The following is a 20,443-nucleotide window of genomic DNA, read 5'->3' on the forward strand; positions in this document are numbered from 1 at the left end:
TTCAATGAAAGATTTGCCCAGATCTTTTTCAGAACAATAAAATAAAATACCGGTAGTCTCCATATATTTGCAAAAATAAATTGTAATATCATAAATAAACAGAAAAAGAGCAAAAATAGAGACAAACTAAGTTGCAATTAAAAATTTTAAAAGGTAAAAACAATTTAAAAAAGAATGAGGCCTTATTTTTTTTTTTTTTTTTAAATACATTTGCTGGCTTAATGTACCAATCAAAAAAAAGTATAGTATTGATTAGATTATTATCAAGCACAATATTTTAAGGCAAAAAAAAAAAAATCACTGATTAACAATCAATAAAATTAATTAAAAAAAAACAAGCTTGACAAACAACACAGATGTAATTCAACCTTGGAAGACAAAATGGAATAACTATCACATTGACTGATTTCTCAAAATATCACAGCACCTTTACTGTTGATTAAAGAAAACACGATAATCATTGGAACAAGAAAAACTTTCCTGGGGGAATGTTTTGAATTGCTTATATAATGAGCAGATCTACTGAAACACTACCTTCTCGTTCTTATTTAACTTTGAACAACTGTTCTCTGCCACGGTTCACTGAAAATAAAGTCATCCTGGATCATATCAATATTTTTTCAATAAATGTGTAAACCTTCTCTCAAGTAATATATAAAGACATGGATTTCTGTCTAATACAGTATGAGGTATCCTTAATTGAGCTCTCAGATGTTACACAACACAAAGGGAATCTGAAACCTTGCTCCACCCTCAGAAGTAACTGGAATAACACATCGAACACACTCTAGAAGCTGTATTCCATTATGACAGCACGGTGAGTTAAATATTTGGAATGCTGCAGTGACGACAAGACTCCATTATGGTAGACTGATGCATTTCCACTTGTATTGTTGTGAAGATAAATTTGTATTTTGTCCTCAGCATCCTAGATGTCCTCTCCAGAATTTTCTGATGATCATTTGAGCCATCTGGAATTCATTTAAAGTCATCAGAGAGGTATTTTTGCCTCATGTTAAAGAAAATGTTATACAATGTATATAAATCATTTTATACTTTACTGGTAGTCAAAGACCCCAGGGCCAGGGAATTTCCCAGCCTTTAATGAAGTAATCTCCCAGTTTTTTTTGTATTCCCCCTTAACTCCCCATTAGGGGAGGAACCCAAGACCCCCTTCTACTTTCTTTAATGTCCCCTTCTATTTCAATTCTTAGGAGCAACCCTTGGTACAAGATGTATTGTTTTTAAATATGTATTTTCTAGTAAAACTTTAACTTGACTTCCATGGAGAGCATTGTAAAATATTTTATCATACATGTATCTATATATATGATTAGTTTCAACCAGTTCAAAGATGTCGCGATGAAAATAAAAGACAAGTTACAGAATCAGGAAATCTTTTTTTTAGGAACCCTTTTAATATTCTCAGTTTTTATTTGATTTATAATCTTATAGGGAACCATCATCTCAAGCTACAGTCTGGAGTCCACACATAGCTCTCTCTTTGAATGAGAGAGGGTTGTACACTTAGGCCATGGTTTGCAATGATGAATAGGGACCTGCACAAATGAAATTTTCTAAAAGCAAGTCATGTCAAATCAACAATCTTTAGAATCATTCTCTTATTTGAAAGATTAAACCCACTGACACTGCTAAGTAGACTTACCAATGGAGATATGAACTGTTACTGCATTTTTATCTACAGTCAGGGCCCACAGAGCCAGACTATGAGCAGATTTAACACCAGGAATTGATCTGATATCGTTTAGCACCTTATGGTATTCAATATCTTTTGGCACAGCTGAAAAAGTAAAGAAAATGCAACATGCTTAAATTAATGTAAAATCCAGTATATGTTATTTTACTGTCTATTTAAATATCTACTAGCAAGACTCAAAAACAGGTTACAACTAACTACACAATCATCCCTACCCCCTTCTAATAACAGGGAAGAAGAGACATTATACCTTTGGTATTTCTGGATGATAATTTTGAAAACTTTATATGGGTACACCGGCAATTTAGACTTACTTTGGTGGTTTTGTTGTTACCTTTGTTTTCTATACCCTTTACTTGTTTACGATCTGTCGATTACTATTAAATCCTAATTCAATGTATTATAATTATCAAGGTCAAAAGACAAGGAGATATTAAAATGATTTCAAACTTTAACAGGTCCAGTCCAAAGACTATTTCTATCTAGTACCTAGTTAAAGCTCTCTTAAGGTATATAAACCTACTCCAGATAACCATTTTTACCTACTTTACCTTCTTTTAAGAAGCAATTTTAAAACTTACCTTCATGCACTCTTAGATAAAAGGTTTTTGGGATGACTTTTCATGCATTTCCTCTCCTGATTCTCTATCCTCATAAAGTTTACTAATTTACACCCCAAATTTTGCTATGCAAGTGCACAACATAATAAACACAAATATGACCAGTTTTTAAAGATGCCCTTATACTTATTATTTATTTCTATTTTTAAAGCTAAAAGTAGGTAGAAGTAGCTACTCTAAGTAGGTTTAAAATGTAGGTAGCTGGACCTGTTTAATACTTTCTTACCTATATATCTGGGGGGGGGGGGGGGGGGTTCCCATGTTCCCATGTTGCAAATTTTGCGGAAAAAGAGTAGATTGTACAGTTTTTATTTTGCGCAAGTTATTTTTTGTGATTTGAAAAAATAAAAAAAAAAGAGTAACATTTTTAAAATGGAGAGTTACACCTCTAATTTTTGTGTGTTTTATTTTAAGTGAGTTAAAAATGGTCGCAAAAAAATGCGAAAAATAGATAATTGCGAGAAAAAAAACCGGATGTACGGTATTAGGTACGATCTTAATTCAAGATCAATTTCTGATTACAGTCACTGACACATAAGACATTGATACTGTGTCAGGTCTTGTCTTTGAATTGGTCTCCATCCTTGACTTGTATGAATTTAGGAGGAAGTTGCCCAAAACCTTAGTGTTATGACCTTGATTCAAGGCCATACCCTGGTATATCAAAGTCAAACACAGTGAGTAATGAGTTCAGACATCAAAACCAGGTCACAGATCTTGTCCAAGCAGGAATTCCATCTTTTATATGTTCCTTTCATAATGACATGACAGTTTATGTGATGATCTTTAAAATCAATATCGCAGGATGAGGACAGGGCTTTTCTTAATGGAGGAAGGAGAGCTAAGATTCATTTTTCAAACCTTAATAAGATTTAAGTACTAAAATGATTCAACTGTTGTCATCTGATGTTCTATAGCCATCAGTTAAACCATTACTGTGTTGATTACCAGGGCACTTTAATGTCTTTATGATGAGCAGGTATTCAGTCATAATTGCTTTGTTGGTTGTAAACTAGGTTACCTGCACTGTCCTCTGGAGTGCAATTCTACTCTCCATTAGATGCAATATGGATGACGATTCACAATGCTTTTAAAGATATCTGGATGCATGAGGCTATATTTCAGCACTGACTGAATATAACTTTGGTTTATTAGGTTATACCTTTATTGGGGCAATGCAAGCGGTGTTGAAGGATAAAAAAAAATCTTACCCTCAATAACAACATGAAGTGTGTCCCTCAGAACTTTGACTGTGGTGATCATGACTAGAACCGAGAAGACAAAGGTACAGATGGGGTCAGCTAGCTTGTACTCCTCTCCATTCTGCAATATACATAAAACATCATTCTAAGGCCTGGTTCTTTAAAAATATCATCCAACTCTTACCTTCTCCCATCTCCTGATTTAAACTTTTTGTGGATAGGAAAGCAAATGTTTTTATTTTAATTTCTACAGTTAAAATAAAAATCCTCAGAAAATAACCGATATTAAGTATAGAACTTTTCTGCAAGTAAGAGCCTCAGTTAATGTCCCTACGCTCCTTATATGCCTCGTAACGTGGCGCCAAGTCAAAAGTATCTCACCGTAAACCTCTACCATGCTGTAGTAAGAGTTTCCCATGGTTTATGATTGGATATGATTTTTATCCAAGGAGTTGTGTGTTTTCTATCAAAAATCTTTTGGGGAGAGGTTAAATATCATATTTAATCACAAACCATGAAAGATTCTTTTGATCCAGTGTTTTTACTTAACTTTTATGGGTTTTACACAGTCTCTATGCTGCAAGGCAATGGCAAAGACATTACACCACTTAAAATAGTGTACAATGAAACAGAGTAAAAAGTGGGAAATATAAAAAGATCTGTTACTCAATGACTTTATGAATCAAAATCAATTGGATTTCTTTTTCTATCTTCCATGTTTACAAATACTTGTACACACACGATTACATGTATTTGTTTACATTGTATCAAGGCCATGTCTGATACAAAGTCCGGAATAAAACATAATTTATCCAATAAGTGGTATCCAAGGGATGAAAGTGTAAAGTTTAACGTGAATTAGAGGATATTTGATGTTTTGTAGTTGGATACAGAATTTATTCCATTAGTGAGAGGTTTTTTTTTTAATACTTTCATTAGTGTGAAGCACGAGTGGAAATATAACAAGAGGCCCATGGGCCACATCGCTCACCTGAGCACATTAGCTAGGAAAAAGCACAAATCACTTCATTATTGAAAAGTTTAAAAGGGGGGGGGGGGGGGCTTGGATTTTAAACTACCTGAGGATGCTTCCATATCAATATAACAAATGGCTTTGCTGTTCTTGAGCAGAAGATTTTTAAAGATTTTTTTCCTATATATTCCCTTGTTAAAACGTTGATCCCCCATTGTGGCCCCACCCTAACCCTGGAGGTCATGATTCGAACAAAGTTAAATCTACACTATCTGAGAATGCTTCCATATCAATATGACTTAACAAGGCTTTGCTGTTCTTGAGAAGAAGATTTTTAAAGATTTTTTTCTATATATTCCTATGTAAAACATTGACCCCCCATTGTGGCCCCACCCTAACCCTGGGGGTCATGATTCAAACAAAGTTAAATCTACACTATCTGAGAATGCTTCCATATCAATATGACTTAACAAAGCTTTGCTGTTCTTGAGAAGAAGATTTTTCAAGTTTTTTTTCTGTATATTCCTATGTAAAACTTTGATCGCCCATTGTGGCCCCACCCTATCCCCAGGGGTCATGATTTGATACAAACTTGAATCTGCACTACTTGAGGATGAATCCACATCAATATGACTAATTGTGGCTTTGCTGTTCTTGAGCAGAAGATTTTTAAAGATTTTTTTCCTATATATTCCCTTGTTAAAACGTTGATTCCCCATTGTGGCCCCACCCTAACCCTCGGGGTCATGATTCGAACAAAGTTAAATCTACACTATCTGAGAATGCTTCCATATCAATATGACTTAACAAGGCTTTGTTGTTCTTGAGAAGAAGATTTTTCAAGATTTTTTCCTATATATTCCTATGTAAAACGTTGACCCCCCATTGTAGCCCCACTCTAACCCTGGGGGTCATGATTCGAACAAAGTTAAATCTACACTATCTGAGAATGCTTCCATATCAATATGACTTAACAAGGCTTTGTTGTTCTTGAGAAGAAGATTTTTCAAGATTTTTTTCTATATATTCCTATGTAAAACTTTGATTCCCCATTGTGGCCCCACCCTAACCCTGGGGGTCATGATTCAAACAAAGTTAAATCTACACTATCTGAGAATGCTTCCATATCAGTATGACTTAACAAAGCTTTGCTGTTCTTGAGAAGAAGATTTTTCAAGTTTTTTTTCTGTACATTCCTATGTAAACTTTGATCGCCCACTGTGGCCCCACCCTATCCCCACCCTATCCCCAGGGATCATGATTTGATACAAACTTGAATCTGCACTACCTGAGGATGAATCCACATCAATATGACTAATTGTGGCTTTGTTGTTCTTGGGAAGAAGATTTTTCAAGATTTTTTTCTATATATTCCTATGTAAAACTTTGATTCCCCATTGTGGCCCCACCCTACCCCCGGGGGTCATGATTTGAACAAATTTGAATCTGCACTACCTGAGGATGATTCCATATCAATATGACTAATTGTGGCTTTGTTGTTCTTGAGAAGAAGATTTTTCAAGATTTTTTTCTATATATTCCTATGTAAAACTTTGATTCCCCATTGTGGCCCCACCCTACCCCCAGGGGTCATGATTTGAACAAATGTGAATCTGCACTACCTGAGGATGATTCCATATCAACATGACTAATTGTGGCTTTGTTGTTCTTGAGAAGAAGATTTTTAAAGATTTATTCCTTTATATTCCTATGTAAAACTTTGACCCCCCATTGTGGCCCCACCCTACCCCAGGGGGTCATGATTTGAACAAACTTGAATCTACACTATGTAATGAAGGTCTCACATAAGTTTCAACTTTTACAGCCCATTGGTTCTTGTGAAGAAGATTTTTAAAAGATACCACCAAATTTTCACAAATTCTTAATTATCTCCCCTTGAAAGAATGGGTGGCCCTTCATTTGAACAAATTTGAATCCCCTTTACCCAAGGATGCTTTGTGGCAAGTTTGGTTGAAATTGGCCCAGTGATTCTGGAGAAGAAGTCGAAAATGTGAAAAGTTTACAGACGGATGGACAGACGGACAGACAGACGGACGGACGGACGACGGACAAAATGTGATCAGAAAAGCTCACTTGAGCCTTCGGCTCACGTGAGCTAAAAAATCCTGTCTCATGAGTGAAATAAATTCCATATCCAACTACAAAATATTGAAATTTCTGTTTATCACATTTTCTTTGATTTTTCCCTTTGCCTCTGTCTTTTCATAACACAGCATCATAGGCTTTGATATCATAGTTGAGTGCCTGAAACATCATAGCTTAGTGATTGCAATACTGAAAACATTGTAAACATAGATTTCAACAACATATTTGGAGAAACTTTGGCAGTTTTAGTCTCTCTCAGGATGGTTTATAATTTACTCTCTCAATCTTATAACAGCATGGCCAGGGAATATTTATTACAACACTCTTTGTGAACGGAAGGAAAATCTCGAGTTTTGCAGTACTTGTGATATTCTTTAACTCTGTGACAAAATATCATTTTGATATTCTTTCATACTGTGATAAAATATCACTTTTATTCAATAAATTAAAGTATTTCACTAATTCATTATTATGTAATAAAATGTTATCTATTTTTGATATCTAAGTTGACAGACCAACTGTAATCCATCATGAAGATCACTTAATCTCTTACTTGTCTCACTGGTCTTACTTTTCTTATTCATCAAACTAGGACCACATCATATATGAATAGTTATTTCCCATCTACAATTAAACTATGGAATAATTCACCATATCATATTAGAAATTTACCAATTCTATCTTCATTCACTAATGCCATTAAAAAGGCTCATTACAGAACTCCCAATAAGCTTTTTAATCATGGAAATCATAGTCAAAATATTATTCATTGTCAATTAAGAAATAATGCTAGTAGTTTAAATTCTGATTTACAGAAAGATTATATAAATGAAAATTCCAAATGTGAAAACTGTGGTTTTCATACTGAAAATGCATATCATTTTTTCTTAGACTGTCCATGTTATGTCAAGCAAAGAAATAATCTTTTTAATTGTATATCTAGTATAGACCTGCAACATCCTGTATCTCTAAATCTATTGTTATTTGGTGATAGTCATATTCCTTATGCAAAAAATATGAAATTGTTTGATTGTGTTCATAAATATATTTCACAAACCAAGAGGTTTCATAAATGATGCGAAATTATGAAATATTTGTTTCTTGTTTAAATCAAATACACATTCATTGTATTTTATATAAATTGCTGTAATTCCCATTTTTCAGTTTTTTCTCTCATTTTCACATAAACCGGAAACTTTCAGGGATGATATATTGTGACTCGTAGATTTGCATTTCCTGTTTGGTTTTTGTTGATGTGATGTCCGTTGTCCACCAGAAGTAGTTTAAAAATATGCAAATTTTTATTTTTTTATTTTTGAAATGTTCATAATAGAGGAAAAGAGACTGTTTTGTGTCATATTATTTGCACCGGAAGTTATTTCTTCCAAACCAGAAGTAGGCAAAAAAATGCTCATTTTTCCTGGCAACTCTGAGGGATGATTCCTTCACACTCAGTGAGGAGTTAAAAGTCATTTTGAGTACTTCCGGTCATACGGGAAGTGAATGAAAAGACCGGAAGTTATTGAAATTGATAGATTTCGCTCTTTTATGTGTTGCTAAACATATTTTGAAGAATTGATATGATTATTTCTTTAAAGTTGTTTTACTTTGTTTCATCAATCAAACTTTTCCAATCAAGATCTTATCAAAAATCTAACGGAAGACCTACTCATTGCTCGCAACGAGACCTCATCTAGTTTTTTGAAATTTTTTTTACTTTCTTCTAAATTCCATACAATTTTGTGTTACTTAACTATAACTTATTGGTGATATGTACCTGTATTTATATGTAGTAATATTAGGGATGGCAATTTGTAATCAGTTAACTGGTTACTCGGATGGAACGATGGTAATCGGATAGAAAATCTGTAATCGGTTAGTCGGGAAAAAAAAATTAATATATGTGTAAATTTGAATACAATTTCCTGAAAATTCAATTTAAAAAATACAGATAAAATTTTCTGAAATGTTGGCATGTTCACCTATCTATTTAACACGATTCGAAGATAATTAAGGCTCTCCAGATGGACATCGTGTGGGGGTAATTGGTCACTCTTCAAGTCATTAATTGCTGTTTAAACACATGTCGTTACCCACCCTGTCCCGTATTTCTTTAATGATTTTAATCAAATGATCGTTGGCTTCTGTCACCCTTGCAGGTTAATGTAAACTGTACACTTTTGCATCATGTATTTTGTTTGATATCGTTGTTGTATTTTCTCTATGTTGTTTTACACAATGTAAAAATAAATTGAATTGAATTGATTATATGTACACAACCTCTTCTATCCTTTCCAGTTACCTATCAAATTATATTCTAAAACAAAAATCGTAAGATAAGCGATAATTCAGACTAAATTTTGATTATGGTGAAAATGCAGAATGACATCTTTTCTGAAATTTTTTTAATGCATCTGCGACCTCAGGATGTTTCATTGGTTTCTTAATTTCTCTCTCTCTCTCTCCTTTTTTTTTTTTTGCCCACTAGAATTGAAATACAATATATGTAGTAATCTTATCATATATAAATATAAGCATAATATTACTACATGAACATCTTTATAGTCTTACTTATTCGAGTGTAGCTATGTTGAGAATTTTCGATATGATTAACCGACAAATTGGTCGGAATGTCTTGCGGTTAACCGATTGGCAATTTTGTACTTGATTGCCATCCTTAAGTAATATGTGTATTTTAATTAACCTTGTACCTGTGGAGAGGGCTTATAAAGGCTATGCCTGCTGCCCAATCCAGTTATGTATTTATTACATAATAAAATATGTTCAAAACAAAACAAAACTTAATCTCTTTATAACTGTAATTCTTACTTCAAGTATTAAAAAAAGAAAAATCGAACTTCATATCTTTCTAAAAAAAAACCCCAAAAATATCTATTTGAGGAAAGTGGAAGACACTATTTTTGGGACAGTAGATTTAATTTCAGTCAGACAAGAGAGGAAAATGACTTTGTTTTATCTAACATCACTTTCATCCTGTGACATACTAGTATTTTAACAGCTAGTCTACAAATAACTTTTAATCACATGTTTTATTTTAACAATGTAATACATGTACCTGGTAACTAGAAATAAACCACTCAGATCGATACACATGAGCTACAATAAAACTCAAAGGACATTATGATACCTGTACATAACTGTAATTGGACAAAGATTTTTTTTCTCAGGCATAAAAGGAGAAAAATGCTATTTTTATCTTTTATTTTAAGAAAAAAAACCTCTTTTCCCAAAACTGTGTACATGTACCTGAAAATAATTTCCCACTCCATAATTTGACCATGACATTGGACTTGACACTCCATACCCTTGACACAAGGTACTGGAAACCAACTATTATTCGCGTCAACTTTTATTCGCGATTCTTCACATTAATATCAATCCGTGGCAATTAATATTTGTGGCCGAGGAAACATTCTCTACAAAAACAAAGTAAAATAAATAGTTCGCGGCGATAAATATTCGCGAGGTTAAGTAGGTTGCGAAACTCGCGAATATTTCTCACACGCCAATAAAAGTTGGTTTACAGTACTCATGGGTGAAGTGTGAGTTTCAGTTGTCCAAGTACAGAAATTATATACTCAAAACAAGGAATTTCAATAAGTTTCATCTCTGACCTTGGTTCAAGGTCAGTACACCCTTTACTCAAGTACACTCTTCAAGTGAATCATAAGCTACAATTGGCAAAAGCAACATTGTGTTGTGGTCAAGTACAATTTACAATTCATTTGACTTGATTTGACCTAAAAAAACAAGATAAAAGTCACTGCGGTATCGATTCAAATTGAGAAAAAATATACTCTGCAAAAGAACTGCTTCAACTTTGAAATTTGGTTCAATGTCACTGAAATTCGTATAACCATGAGTACTCTCTGAGTGAAGTTTGACCCATACATGGACCAAGGGAAGAGAACAGTAAAACCAAATAAGTGGATGGACAGATTGATCATCAAAGGGTGCACCAAGAGCAATTAGGTCCTAATAACCAGAACCTGTATATGTGTATTGCTTAATTATCTCTTAATTTTCTAAAAAAAAAATATTGAAATGAACAACTAGTGTACATACTTTTGACAAGGATACAGTGAAATCTATGAAAGAATGTTAACCTTGCTTATTGTAATTATTGATTTAAAAAACATTTCAAATGCATAGTCTACTCTATTAATATTAATAATTTCAGATTGATTCATGTGCTTTAGGACTCTCTTTGGAAAACCATTATCTGTAGTCTGTACTATCGTTACTTCAAAAGCACTACATCACATTACAGAACATTGATTCTGGTAAAACACAATTATCTTTTAAGGTATTGATCAATGTTCATACTTTGTGCTGGCAAATACCTTTTAATCATTGATGAACAGCATATGTTACAGAAATGCATTAAACTACTGAGCATTTTAAAAATCTCCACAAATTATACAATGATTTCAGGAAATTTCACTGCTTAGCAATATATAATGTGCATGCTTTATTTAAGGTTGAAGTCTAATTTAATAAAGTTTAATTTACATAACATAAGTGTAGAATAATATCATACCAATATAATTTTGTTGCTGACTCATGACAAAGATTTTATCTAACATGTATATTCCTTAATAAGTCTTTGGACTCACACTGTAACCTCCTCTTGGCCTCTGAGACCATTGAATTGAATGAACAGTTCAGGGGGAAACTTGCATTTTAAGTAATTGTTAATTTACTATTCCCTAATGAAATGTTTTAACTGGTATTTCTCTGTTTCTATGTAAAAAAAATTGATTCCTTAATGTGGCTCCAAGGGTTAATCTTTAATCTTTTGCAAAATATTTATCTCCTTTAATCAAGGATCAAATATAACAAACATTTCCTCTTAAATTGAATATTTGTAGAAAATTCTTTTTTTCTTTAAACTAGGAGAAAGTAGCAAAATAATTTGGATCTCAATAAAAAATGGAAAGGAGGTTAACTTACTGTAAATTTGATAATAAGTGCAGCTATGAGCACACCTAGGCTTTGGATGATGTCCCCTACAACATGTATAAAGGCTGCTCGGATGTTAATGTTTTCATGTTTTGTGATTGGACTCTGCATTTCGGCATCATCAGAAAGTGTCAGATCTTCCTCACTAGCCGGACTCAGTAGTGGACTGTATGCAATGTCTGGCCGGTCACTGTTTATGGTAAGGGAATTATGGGAGTGACCATGTGAATGAGAGTGTCTGTTACCATGGGAATGACCATGTCCGTGGGAATGACCAAATTTAAGATGAGAGGCAGCCGAGCCACACTTCTGGGATATCAGAACAACACCCATTCTAAAAAGGATTGAAATTGCAAATCAATACAAAGAAATTCATAATTTAAAGAATGCAATGATAGTACTATAGTATGCATAAGGATCAGATCTTCAATTGACACACAAAATTATATATCAAAGTACAGTACTGATCATGATAAGAATTCACTACCAAACATTAAAACTGGTTAAACAATGCACAGGATCAATTCCAAGTCCATGTCAAAGAACACTGGTACTATTGGAAATCATATACAAGACATTTCATAATTAGGCCCAGGGGTGGAATTTAAAAAAAAAAAAAAAATAATTTCATTTAAACTTATCAAAAACTGAATATCATGAAAGCTTCAAAAGAGTTTTAGTAATTACAAAGATGATCAAATTCCCTTGCTTATTTGAAATTTTTATTTTAATTTATAGTTCTCTAGCTGTCAAAGAAAGGTTTACCTATGAACTATCATTAGGTAAACTGTACATATCCTGCTAAGCTATAGGGCTCATTTTTTAAAAAATACATTGTAATACCTATTAAATTTAAAACATCCAACTAATGATTATATCCCTGTAAACAAGAGAGATGATTCCTTTGTGAATTTTCCTCTGCCTCATATGAGATGACCTTTACTAATATACTATCCCGTAAACAAACTGAATGTGACATGTTCATGAATATTACTTTGTATTTTTTAGCACTCATGTTTTAATTACTTGCCTTATATCAAGAATTTATATAAATATAATAACTCCAATATTATTATTTATGTTATTTACAAAGAAATGAGAAACACTGGTATTGGTAAATAAATCACATCAATCATGGCATATCTAATACCAAACTTTTTTTTGTCAGAAAGATGACAACCATCGATACTGTAATTTTACTTGTCGATTGTGCCCTAGATGCATTTTTTTCATGAAGTTTTACAATGGTGTGATTTAAGCTCTAAGGTTTTTTTTCGGTACAAGTGTCACATCTCCCATATGTATGAATGGACAGATGCAGGACAAGGCGATCCCTGCAAGTTTGTCATGCTATGCAAGAAACACAAAAAGATAATAAAATTCTTTGATCTGAGGAAGGTCCACATTTTCAAAGGAAGGAAGTTACAAAGCCATTTTTCAACCTAGTTCCTCAGATTCATAGAGGGGGTGGGTCTACGCAATGTGGAACCATGTTCTTATGCTTGTACATGCTACTATAATTAGAACTCTTTGGTAAAGTGAGGTAACTTTAAATTGTGAACTAACCCCTCATTATTGTGAAAACAAGGAATAAGGAGACGAATACATTTATTTTTTGTTGCATACTCTGTAATTAATTATTAGCTGTGTTTATGTATATTGAATTTTATGTAATTGTTTATAGTTTCACGGTGAAGTTTATTGATATTGCGCAATTGTTTACAGTTTCACGGTGAAATTTGGTAACATGCTGGTGACACTATGGCAGGCTGAACACCCATATTGATGTTTCTATTAAACTTCATCAGTCACCTTGTTTTGCTTGTGAGATCGAGGTTCTGTGGTCTATAATCGCACACTGTAACACATGATTTTAGTCAAATTTATGAATATTCAACACTAATTTCTTTCAAACATTGGGAGAATACCCCATCCACCCCCACCCCCTCTCTATGAATATAGTTTTTCTAAAGAGATGAATGAACCACATGAAGCACACATTGACACACTTAATCACAGTTTGAGATTTCTTTGTAAATAACTCTACGTATGAACTGAAGAAATCATTAACCTTAAGGAGTGCTGACACCTGACATATGATACATCAACTGCGCACCTCCGTTCATTACAATATACCTTTGAAAGAATCTTAGCAAACATGGGTTTTCTTGCCAAATTCATTTAAAAGTGGGGAAATAAAATCTGTTATTCAAACAATCATTTAAATATTCTTCTGTCATGGAATGTTGGAAATAGGTAAGATAATAAAATGGTACATGCATAAAATTTGCAACAAGCAACAGCATTTACCATTATAATGTTCAAATCTGATGCTACACTGTTGTCTAACAGGATTTCAACAAGTTTATTCAACAACCTGTTCATTCCCCAACAGGATATAATGTAACAATATCTGCCTTTCAGGTAATATTGGCCTTCCTAACAGGTACATTTATTCAATAACATACATAAACAAAATTTCTGTTTAATATGCTTCCTGGTTGCTTTGTGTCTCTCAGATAGCCATCTATTTTTTTTTTTTTATCAGTGAAGGACAGTTAGCTCTACATATTTCAGAATAACATGAATGCTTCTATCAATAACTTGTGCAGTCTAAAGCAGTTTCAGGAAGACTGGGGAGGCCTCTTATCAAACCAACCTGGTAGAAATAAAAACATCCAAACCGAAGTACATGTACACCTCATATTCTTAAATACAAGATCAATCCAATTTTCATCAGCAGAAGCCACACCCTTTTTGATCCTTTGTTTTAGAAACAATTCTAGACAAACATTTTATATTGCATGGAAATGAATTTAAAATCAACTGACTTTGTTATCTTAAAGTTAGGATTTATAAGTGAAACCAGCTCTTAATACAGATATAAAAATATAAACAATTCTTCTTTAACATCCAAAACAATGTTAGCTAGTTTTTTTTTTTCAAAACCATCTTTTACACACAAAAGCCTAAACCAGTTTTAAACTTTCAAAAAAGAAAATAATTCCAGAAAAAAAAAACAAACAAGAGGCCCATGGGCCACACTGCTCACCTGAGTAACTATGGCCATTCTGTTCTTCCTTACCTGCAGATTTTTTCCCTATATATTCCTACGTAAAATTAAGATAATATATTGTGGCCCCACCCTACCCCCAGCCCCACACTACCCCAAGGTATCATGATTTGAACAAACTTGAATCTGAGGATGCTTCCATATAAATATGACTAAACATGGCTTAGCAGTAAGCTGTTCTAAAGAAGAAGACTTTAAAAGATTTTTCTTATATACTCTTATGTAAAACTTTGAGTGCTCATTGTGGCTCTCATCCAACCCCTGGTGGTCATGATTTGAACAAATTAAAATCTACACTACCTGAAGATGATTCAATATCAATATCACTGATCATGGCTTTACTGTTCTTGAGAAGAAGAATTTTAAAGATTTTTCCTATATACTGTACGTGTACATAAATTGGCGTATTCAAAATTTAGCGCAATCACTGGGTATGGAGTTGTTGGCGAAATCATGAATTAGCGCTATAAATCTCCGTGCTGTATATTGTATTTATAAATGATTTCTTAGCAGTATTCATGAATTAGCGCATTGTTCTCTGTGCCAAAGCCGCTAAAATATGAAGCCCGCTTTTAAAGTACACATACACTACTCCTATGTAAAACTTTGATGGTCCATAGTGGCCCCAGCCTATGCCCTTGGGTTCTTATTCGAATACTTGAATCTACACTAAGAAGGCTTCCATATAAATATGACTAATCATGCCTTTGCTGTTCCCTTGAAGAAGATTTTTTCCTATATATTCCTATTTAAAATTTGATCTTCCATCATGGCCCCACCCTACACACCCCCTCCCTTCCCCCCTGGGGGTCATGATTTGAATGAACTTGAATCTACACTACCTGAGGATGCTTCCATATAAATATAACTAATCATGACTTTGCTGTTTTTGAGAAGAAGAATTTTAAAGATTTTTCCAATGTAAAACTTTGATCACCCATTGTGGCCCCACCCTACCTCCAAAGGTCATGATCTGAACAAAATTGAATCTACACTACCTGAGAGTGCTTCGATTCATATAAATATGATCAATCATGACTTTTCTGTTTTTGAGAAGAAGAGTTTTAAAGATTTTTCCTATATATTCCTATGTAAAACCTTGATGGCCCATTATGGCCCCACCCTACCCCCAGGGGTCATAATTTGAACAAATTTGAATCTACACTACCCCAGAAAGCTTTCATGTGAGTTTCATCTTTTCTGGCCAATTGGTTCTTGAGAAGAAGATTTTTAAATTACCCCACCCCAATTATCACCATTTCTTGACTTCCCCCCTGGAAGAAAGATTGGCCTCTCATTTAAACAAACTTAAATCCCCTTTACCAAAGGATACTCTATGCCAAGTTTAGTTGAAATTGGCCCAGTGGTTCTGGAGATGAAGATGAAAATGTGAAAAGTTTACCACAATGCCGACAATGACAGACAACAGACAAATTTCAATCAGAAAAGCCCACTTGAGCCTTCAGCTCAGGTGCACCAAAAAGATTAGTATGATCCTACATAGATTGATTCTTTTTCATGTCATGCATACAAGTGACACAGGACCTGAGTTCTACAGTTTTACTGTACAGTGGTTTAAATGTTTTGTTCTAGAAATATGAAGAAGGGAGATGATCTTTATGGTGTGGGTTGAAATCCAACTGACAGATGTGGCAAACAGTGCTTTGGATGAAACCAAATACCAAGGTTGCCCAACTGCATTACATAATGTGACAGTAAAAAGATCCCTACTGCTCAATGGCCATAAGTGCCCATATGAAGCATTCAGCAACTGGTGGCATCCCAACAAGTGAGATGTTCTCAAAGAAATGTAAAGCAAACTAACAAGGAAATAAAAATCTTACTGAGGTCTAAAGGACAAGTCTAAATTCACACAATGCTGTACATGGCTTAAGAAAATTTATAAAATTATAGAATCATAAAAGGATAAAAATGGACTTTTTGTGAATTTAATTGTCATAATGAATAAAGAGATGAATCACATTCGAAAAGTTTATTATACCTGAAACGATATGCCCCCTCCAAGCTATGGTACGTATTGTGATACTTGTGTCACAATTCAATTTTTTCAATACATTTTTAAAAAGAAACAAATCGTAAGGTTACAGAAAACATGTATTCAGATTTCAAAAGGCAAGTAAAAGGTGGTGATACAATAAAGAGCACTACTTGTGCTTCTGCAGATTAAAAGAGCACTTTGTTCATGTCAATACTAGCAGTGGCAGCCTGCTCTGAAACTTTCTCCATCACAATTTTCTCCCTCGTGTGTGTCAAACTATTAAAATGAGGTAGAACCCGATCTATTTCAAGGAATAACCAAACCCGATTATAAAAAAAACATACCGAACGGAAAATTGAGACAGTGAATCGAACATTGAACCAAGGAATAATATTGAACAATATCGATATTTTGGTGAATTGTTTCAAACCCTAATTATACTTACATGACATTGAATATAACTCCTGATACAGCAGTAGCCAGCATATAGGTGGGCTCCACGGAAGTGTAGTCTCCTGTGACAATCCTCTTACCAGCTGTGTAACATAGAACCCCAGTGACCAACCAAATCATCAAAATACTGATCAGGGCTCCAAGTACCTCTATAGGAAAAAAAACCCCAAATCATTACAGGTGACAGGGGTGTGCAATTACCATTGCCCAATGCCCGGGGCTACCAATTTCAGAGGTCGGGCTATCGTAAATCTATACTGCGTTAGCCTGTCAGGCTCGTAAATCTAAAACAAAAGTATTACGTATATTTACGTTGACTGAATTGTTGTACGAATTAACTTTGTTATATAATCATTATCTTTAATTCGTTTTAACCTATATGTATTGTGTGTGTTATCGCCAGTCATTTCAAAGACAATTATAGTCGATAAAAATAGGGAGAAGTACCTGACAATAACAAAGCGCAAACCATTATTTGTTTTATTTATTTCAACTTAAATGTTTTTTTTTTTAAATTTTTTGGTGATACTTATACATGTATTGTTTTCAGTAGTTAATGGGCTAGTCACTGGCAACCTTGGGCTAGTAACTTTGTTACTGCCACTAGCCCGACGGGCTAGTAACTAATTTTTGTAAATGCACACCCCTGACAGGTGATGATAAAATCTGCAAGTAACTAGAATGAATTATTTCCTCCAAATATTATTTTTCTGTTTAGTTAATAGCAATAAATAACACACTGCTGAATCAAAGCATCAATTTATGGTGAATTTCTTCTGATAAAAACTAGTCCAAGAATCTTTATACCAGAAACATGTTAAAGTTTACAGTGGATGGATACATATCATGCTTAATGAATATAATTGATGTGTCAATCACAATATTAGTTGAAGTTGACCTATGACTGAAAACTCTATGTCTCCAACAATACTATAAACTAAACCTACCTATTCTGTAGTATCCCATGGACATCCTCTTTGTGGCTGGTTTTGTTGAAAGGTAGAGAGCCAATAAGCTTATGAGGAAGCTAATGAGATCACTAGCCAGGTGAGCAACATCAGTAAACAAGGCAACACTATGTGAAAACACACCACCTAAAAGTGGATCAAAACCTTTACAGGAAAAGCTAGTTTTTTTGTATTTTTATAATAATATAAAGGGCTATAATCCCTGGCAGTCAAATGTTCCTTAGATATATAGAATTAGTCTTTACCATTACTATTACTAATAAAAAATACCTTTTTTTTTTTAAAATATAAATTATTGTTGCATGGCTAGTCAGATTGAGCTTATTTTGATTTCACATATGACATATGATCATTTTAATTCATGTGTGCCACAAAAATATGTCCGTCAGTCACGAGTGTCTGGCCTAAGGCTAATGACCATTGCTGTCTGCACATCATTCCTGCTCTTTGAAACATGTTATGAATAAAAGCAAAATTGAAGTGTACATTCATCTCACATGTAGCCTATATATTTACATTATCTACATATTTAATAATTCCATGCATATTCTGTTCACCTAAGTCCAAAATCTGCATGAATAACATAATTATAATTATTAATTTGCATATACGTATATACATCACAACTTTTGTCATGACAAATTAAAAAAAAGCAAACAATAGTTGTGTCAGGACAGTTTAGCCTTATATATTCAGTACAGGCAATATACATACCGATAATTTCCCCTATCATGAAGATAACACAGATGACACTGATGGCAATTAGCTGATTCCTGGCCACCCTGTCTACCTGTGCAGGTGTGTCCTGATGACAGTGCCACATTGAATCCTCCTCCTCCATCTGAACCACAGTTCCGTTCTGATGACCATTATATTCACTGTAAAGTCCATCAGAATACGTGGATAGCAGTCTGTCATTTTCCCTTGAATCAAAATTGTTTCTAATGAGTCTATCATTTATTTCTGTCTCGGGGTTTTCCTGCTGTGCATTTTCCAGTAAGTCGAGTTTAGGCATCGTAGAACCACGTGCACTATCCCATACAAATTCGTTATCGCTGTCACTATCTTGAAACAATAAATCGTCACGCTCCGCCTCTCTCGACCACATATGATTTGACGTTTCTACATTGAAACTATCTACTGCCTTATCGACCTCAGCACTGACAAATGGGCCTATCTCCATCGCTGGTCTGGTGTTGTTTCTATCACGTGGTGGATTTTCTATGTGTTTTTTCCTTGTTTGCACCAAGTTATAAACACTGTTTTCTTTCGGCGACGACGAACTGGCCAGATCATGCAAATTGCCACGATTTGACCCTTCTGCCATTTTGAACTGATAAGAATCACGTGGTCAATCACATGATTTTGAAAAATGATGTTTCGGCGGTAAAATTATCAACAAAGAGACAGAACTCTTTAAAAACTTTTCATAAAATATAATAATAATAATCTTTATTATATATTTAATAAAAGTCAAGGACTGCTTCATCATGTTCATGCTCCTAGGACAGTTACATTTTACTTCTAGTTAGAATAACAAGTAGGACAATATTATCAACAATATAACTGAAATGTCAGATTTTATTTCTGTCATTCATGAAATGGAGTTATATCAGGGACCTATATACTGATATACTATGATGTTACTAGACATGTCAGTATATATATATATATACATACATATATATATATATATATATATATATATATATATATATATATATATATATATATATATATATATATATATATATACATGGCCGTAGGAACCGGGGGAGCACGGGGGGGGGGCCGTGCCCCCCCCCCAATAATTTTGCCGATATATAGATTACTATAGTAAACATAGATACTATAAGCATGTGCCCCCTCAATAAAACCGCCTGATGACCTTTTTTTTTTTTTTTTTTTTTTTTTTGCTTGTCAAGGAATATTTGGTAGTTGACGACCTTTTTTTTTTTTTTTTTGCTTGTCAGAAAATTTTTGGTAGTGCCCCCTCAACTGTCAACTGAAAAATGTTTGGCTGTGCCCCCCCAAACTGAAATTGCTTCCTACGGGCCTGTGTAGTTTTGCAGATTGAATTTAAAAAAAAAACGAGAGTAAGTTTTAATTACCTTTATTCTTTCGCTTGTTCTGAAGTGTAGCTTAAGTACAAGAATAGTTTACTGGCCGAACAGCACTAGCACATATATATATATATATATATATATATATATATATATATATATATATATATATATATATATATATATATATATATATATATATATATATATATATATATATATATATATATAAAACTACATTGAGCTCACAAACTGATACCTCCACCTCCCATATGATTAAAATGGC

The 20,443-nt window shown here is 33.7% G+C and overlaps 1 protein-coding gene across 1 annotated transcript; it reads right to left on the reverse strand.

Annotated features, from left to right (window-relative positions):
- Positions 1-209: 209 nt before the first annotated feature.
- LOC133189981 (proton-coupled zinc antiporter SLC30A2-like) lies at positions 210-19,459 on the reverse strand. Its single transcript, XM_061325437.1, has 7 exons — positions 18,809-19,459; positions 18,074-18,220; positions 17,119-17,275; positions 11,593-11,935; positions 3,549-3,660; positions 1,667-1,801; positions 210-971 (listed from the first exon to the last, which is right to left on the reverse strand). Exons 1-7 carry the CDS (start codon positions 19,419-19,421, stop codon positions 823-825), a joined length of 1,656 nt encoding a protein of 551 aa, XP_061181421.1. The 5' UTR covers positions 19,422-19,459; the 3' UTR covers positions 210-822.
- Between the last annotated feature and the right edge of the window lie 984 nt (positions 19,460-20,443).

Source organism: Saccostrea echinata, unplaced genomic scaffold (assembly GCF_033153115.1).
Source record: "Saccostrea echinata isolate AGI-Se365-2 ecotype Australia unplaced genomic scaffold, CSIRO_AGI_Sech_v1 ptg000020l, whole genome shotgun sequence".
Classification (NCBI taxonomy): domain Eukaryota; kingdom Metazoa; phylum Mollusca; class Bivalvia; order Ostreida; family Ostreidae; genus Saccostrea; species Saccostrea echinata.

What these genes read in the sequence shown, in the direction of transcription:
- LOC133189981 (XM_061325437.1), bottom strand. Translation starts at nt 19,421, where the DNA reads ATGGCAGAAGGGTCAAATCGTGGCAATTTGCATGATCTGGCCAGTTCG. An exon ending in CATGGGATACTACAGAATAG is followed by an intron (nt 17,276 to 18,073) that starts GTAGGTTTAGTT and finishes TTTTTCCTATAG; the next exon opens with AGGTACTTGGAGCCCTGATC. An exon ending in ACTTCATGTTGTTATTGAGG is followed by an intron (nt 1,802 to 3,548) that starts GTAAGATTTTTT and finishes TTACTTTTTCAG; the next exon opens with CTGTGCCAAAAGATATTGAA.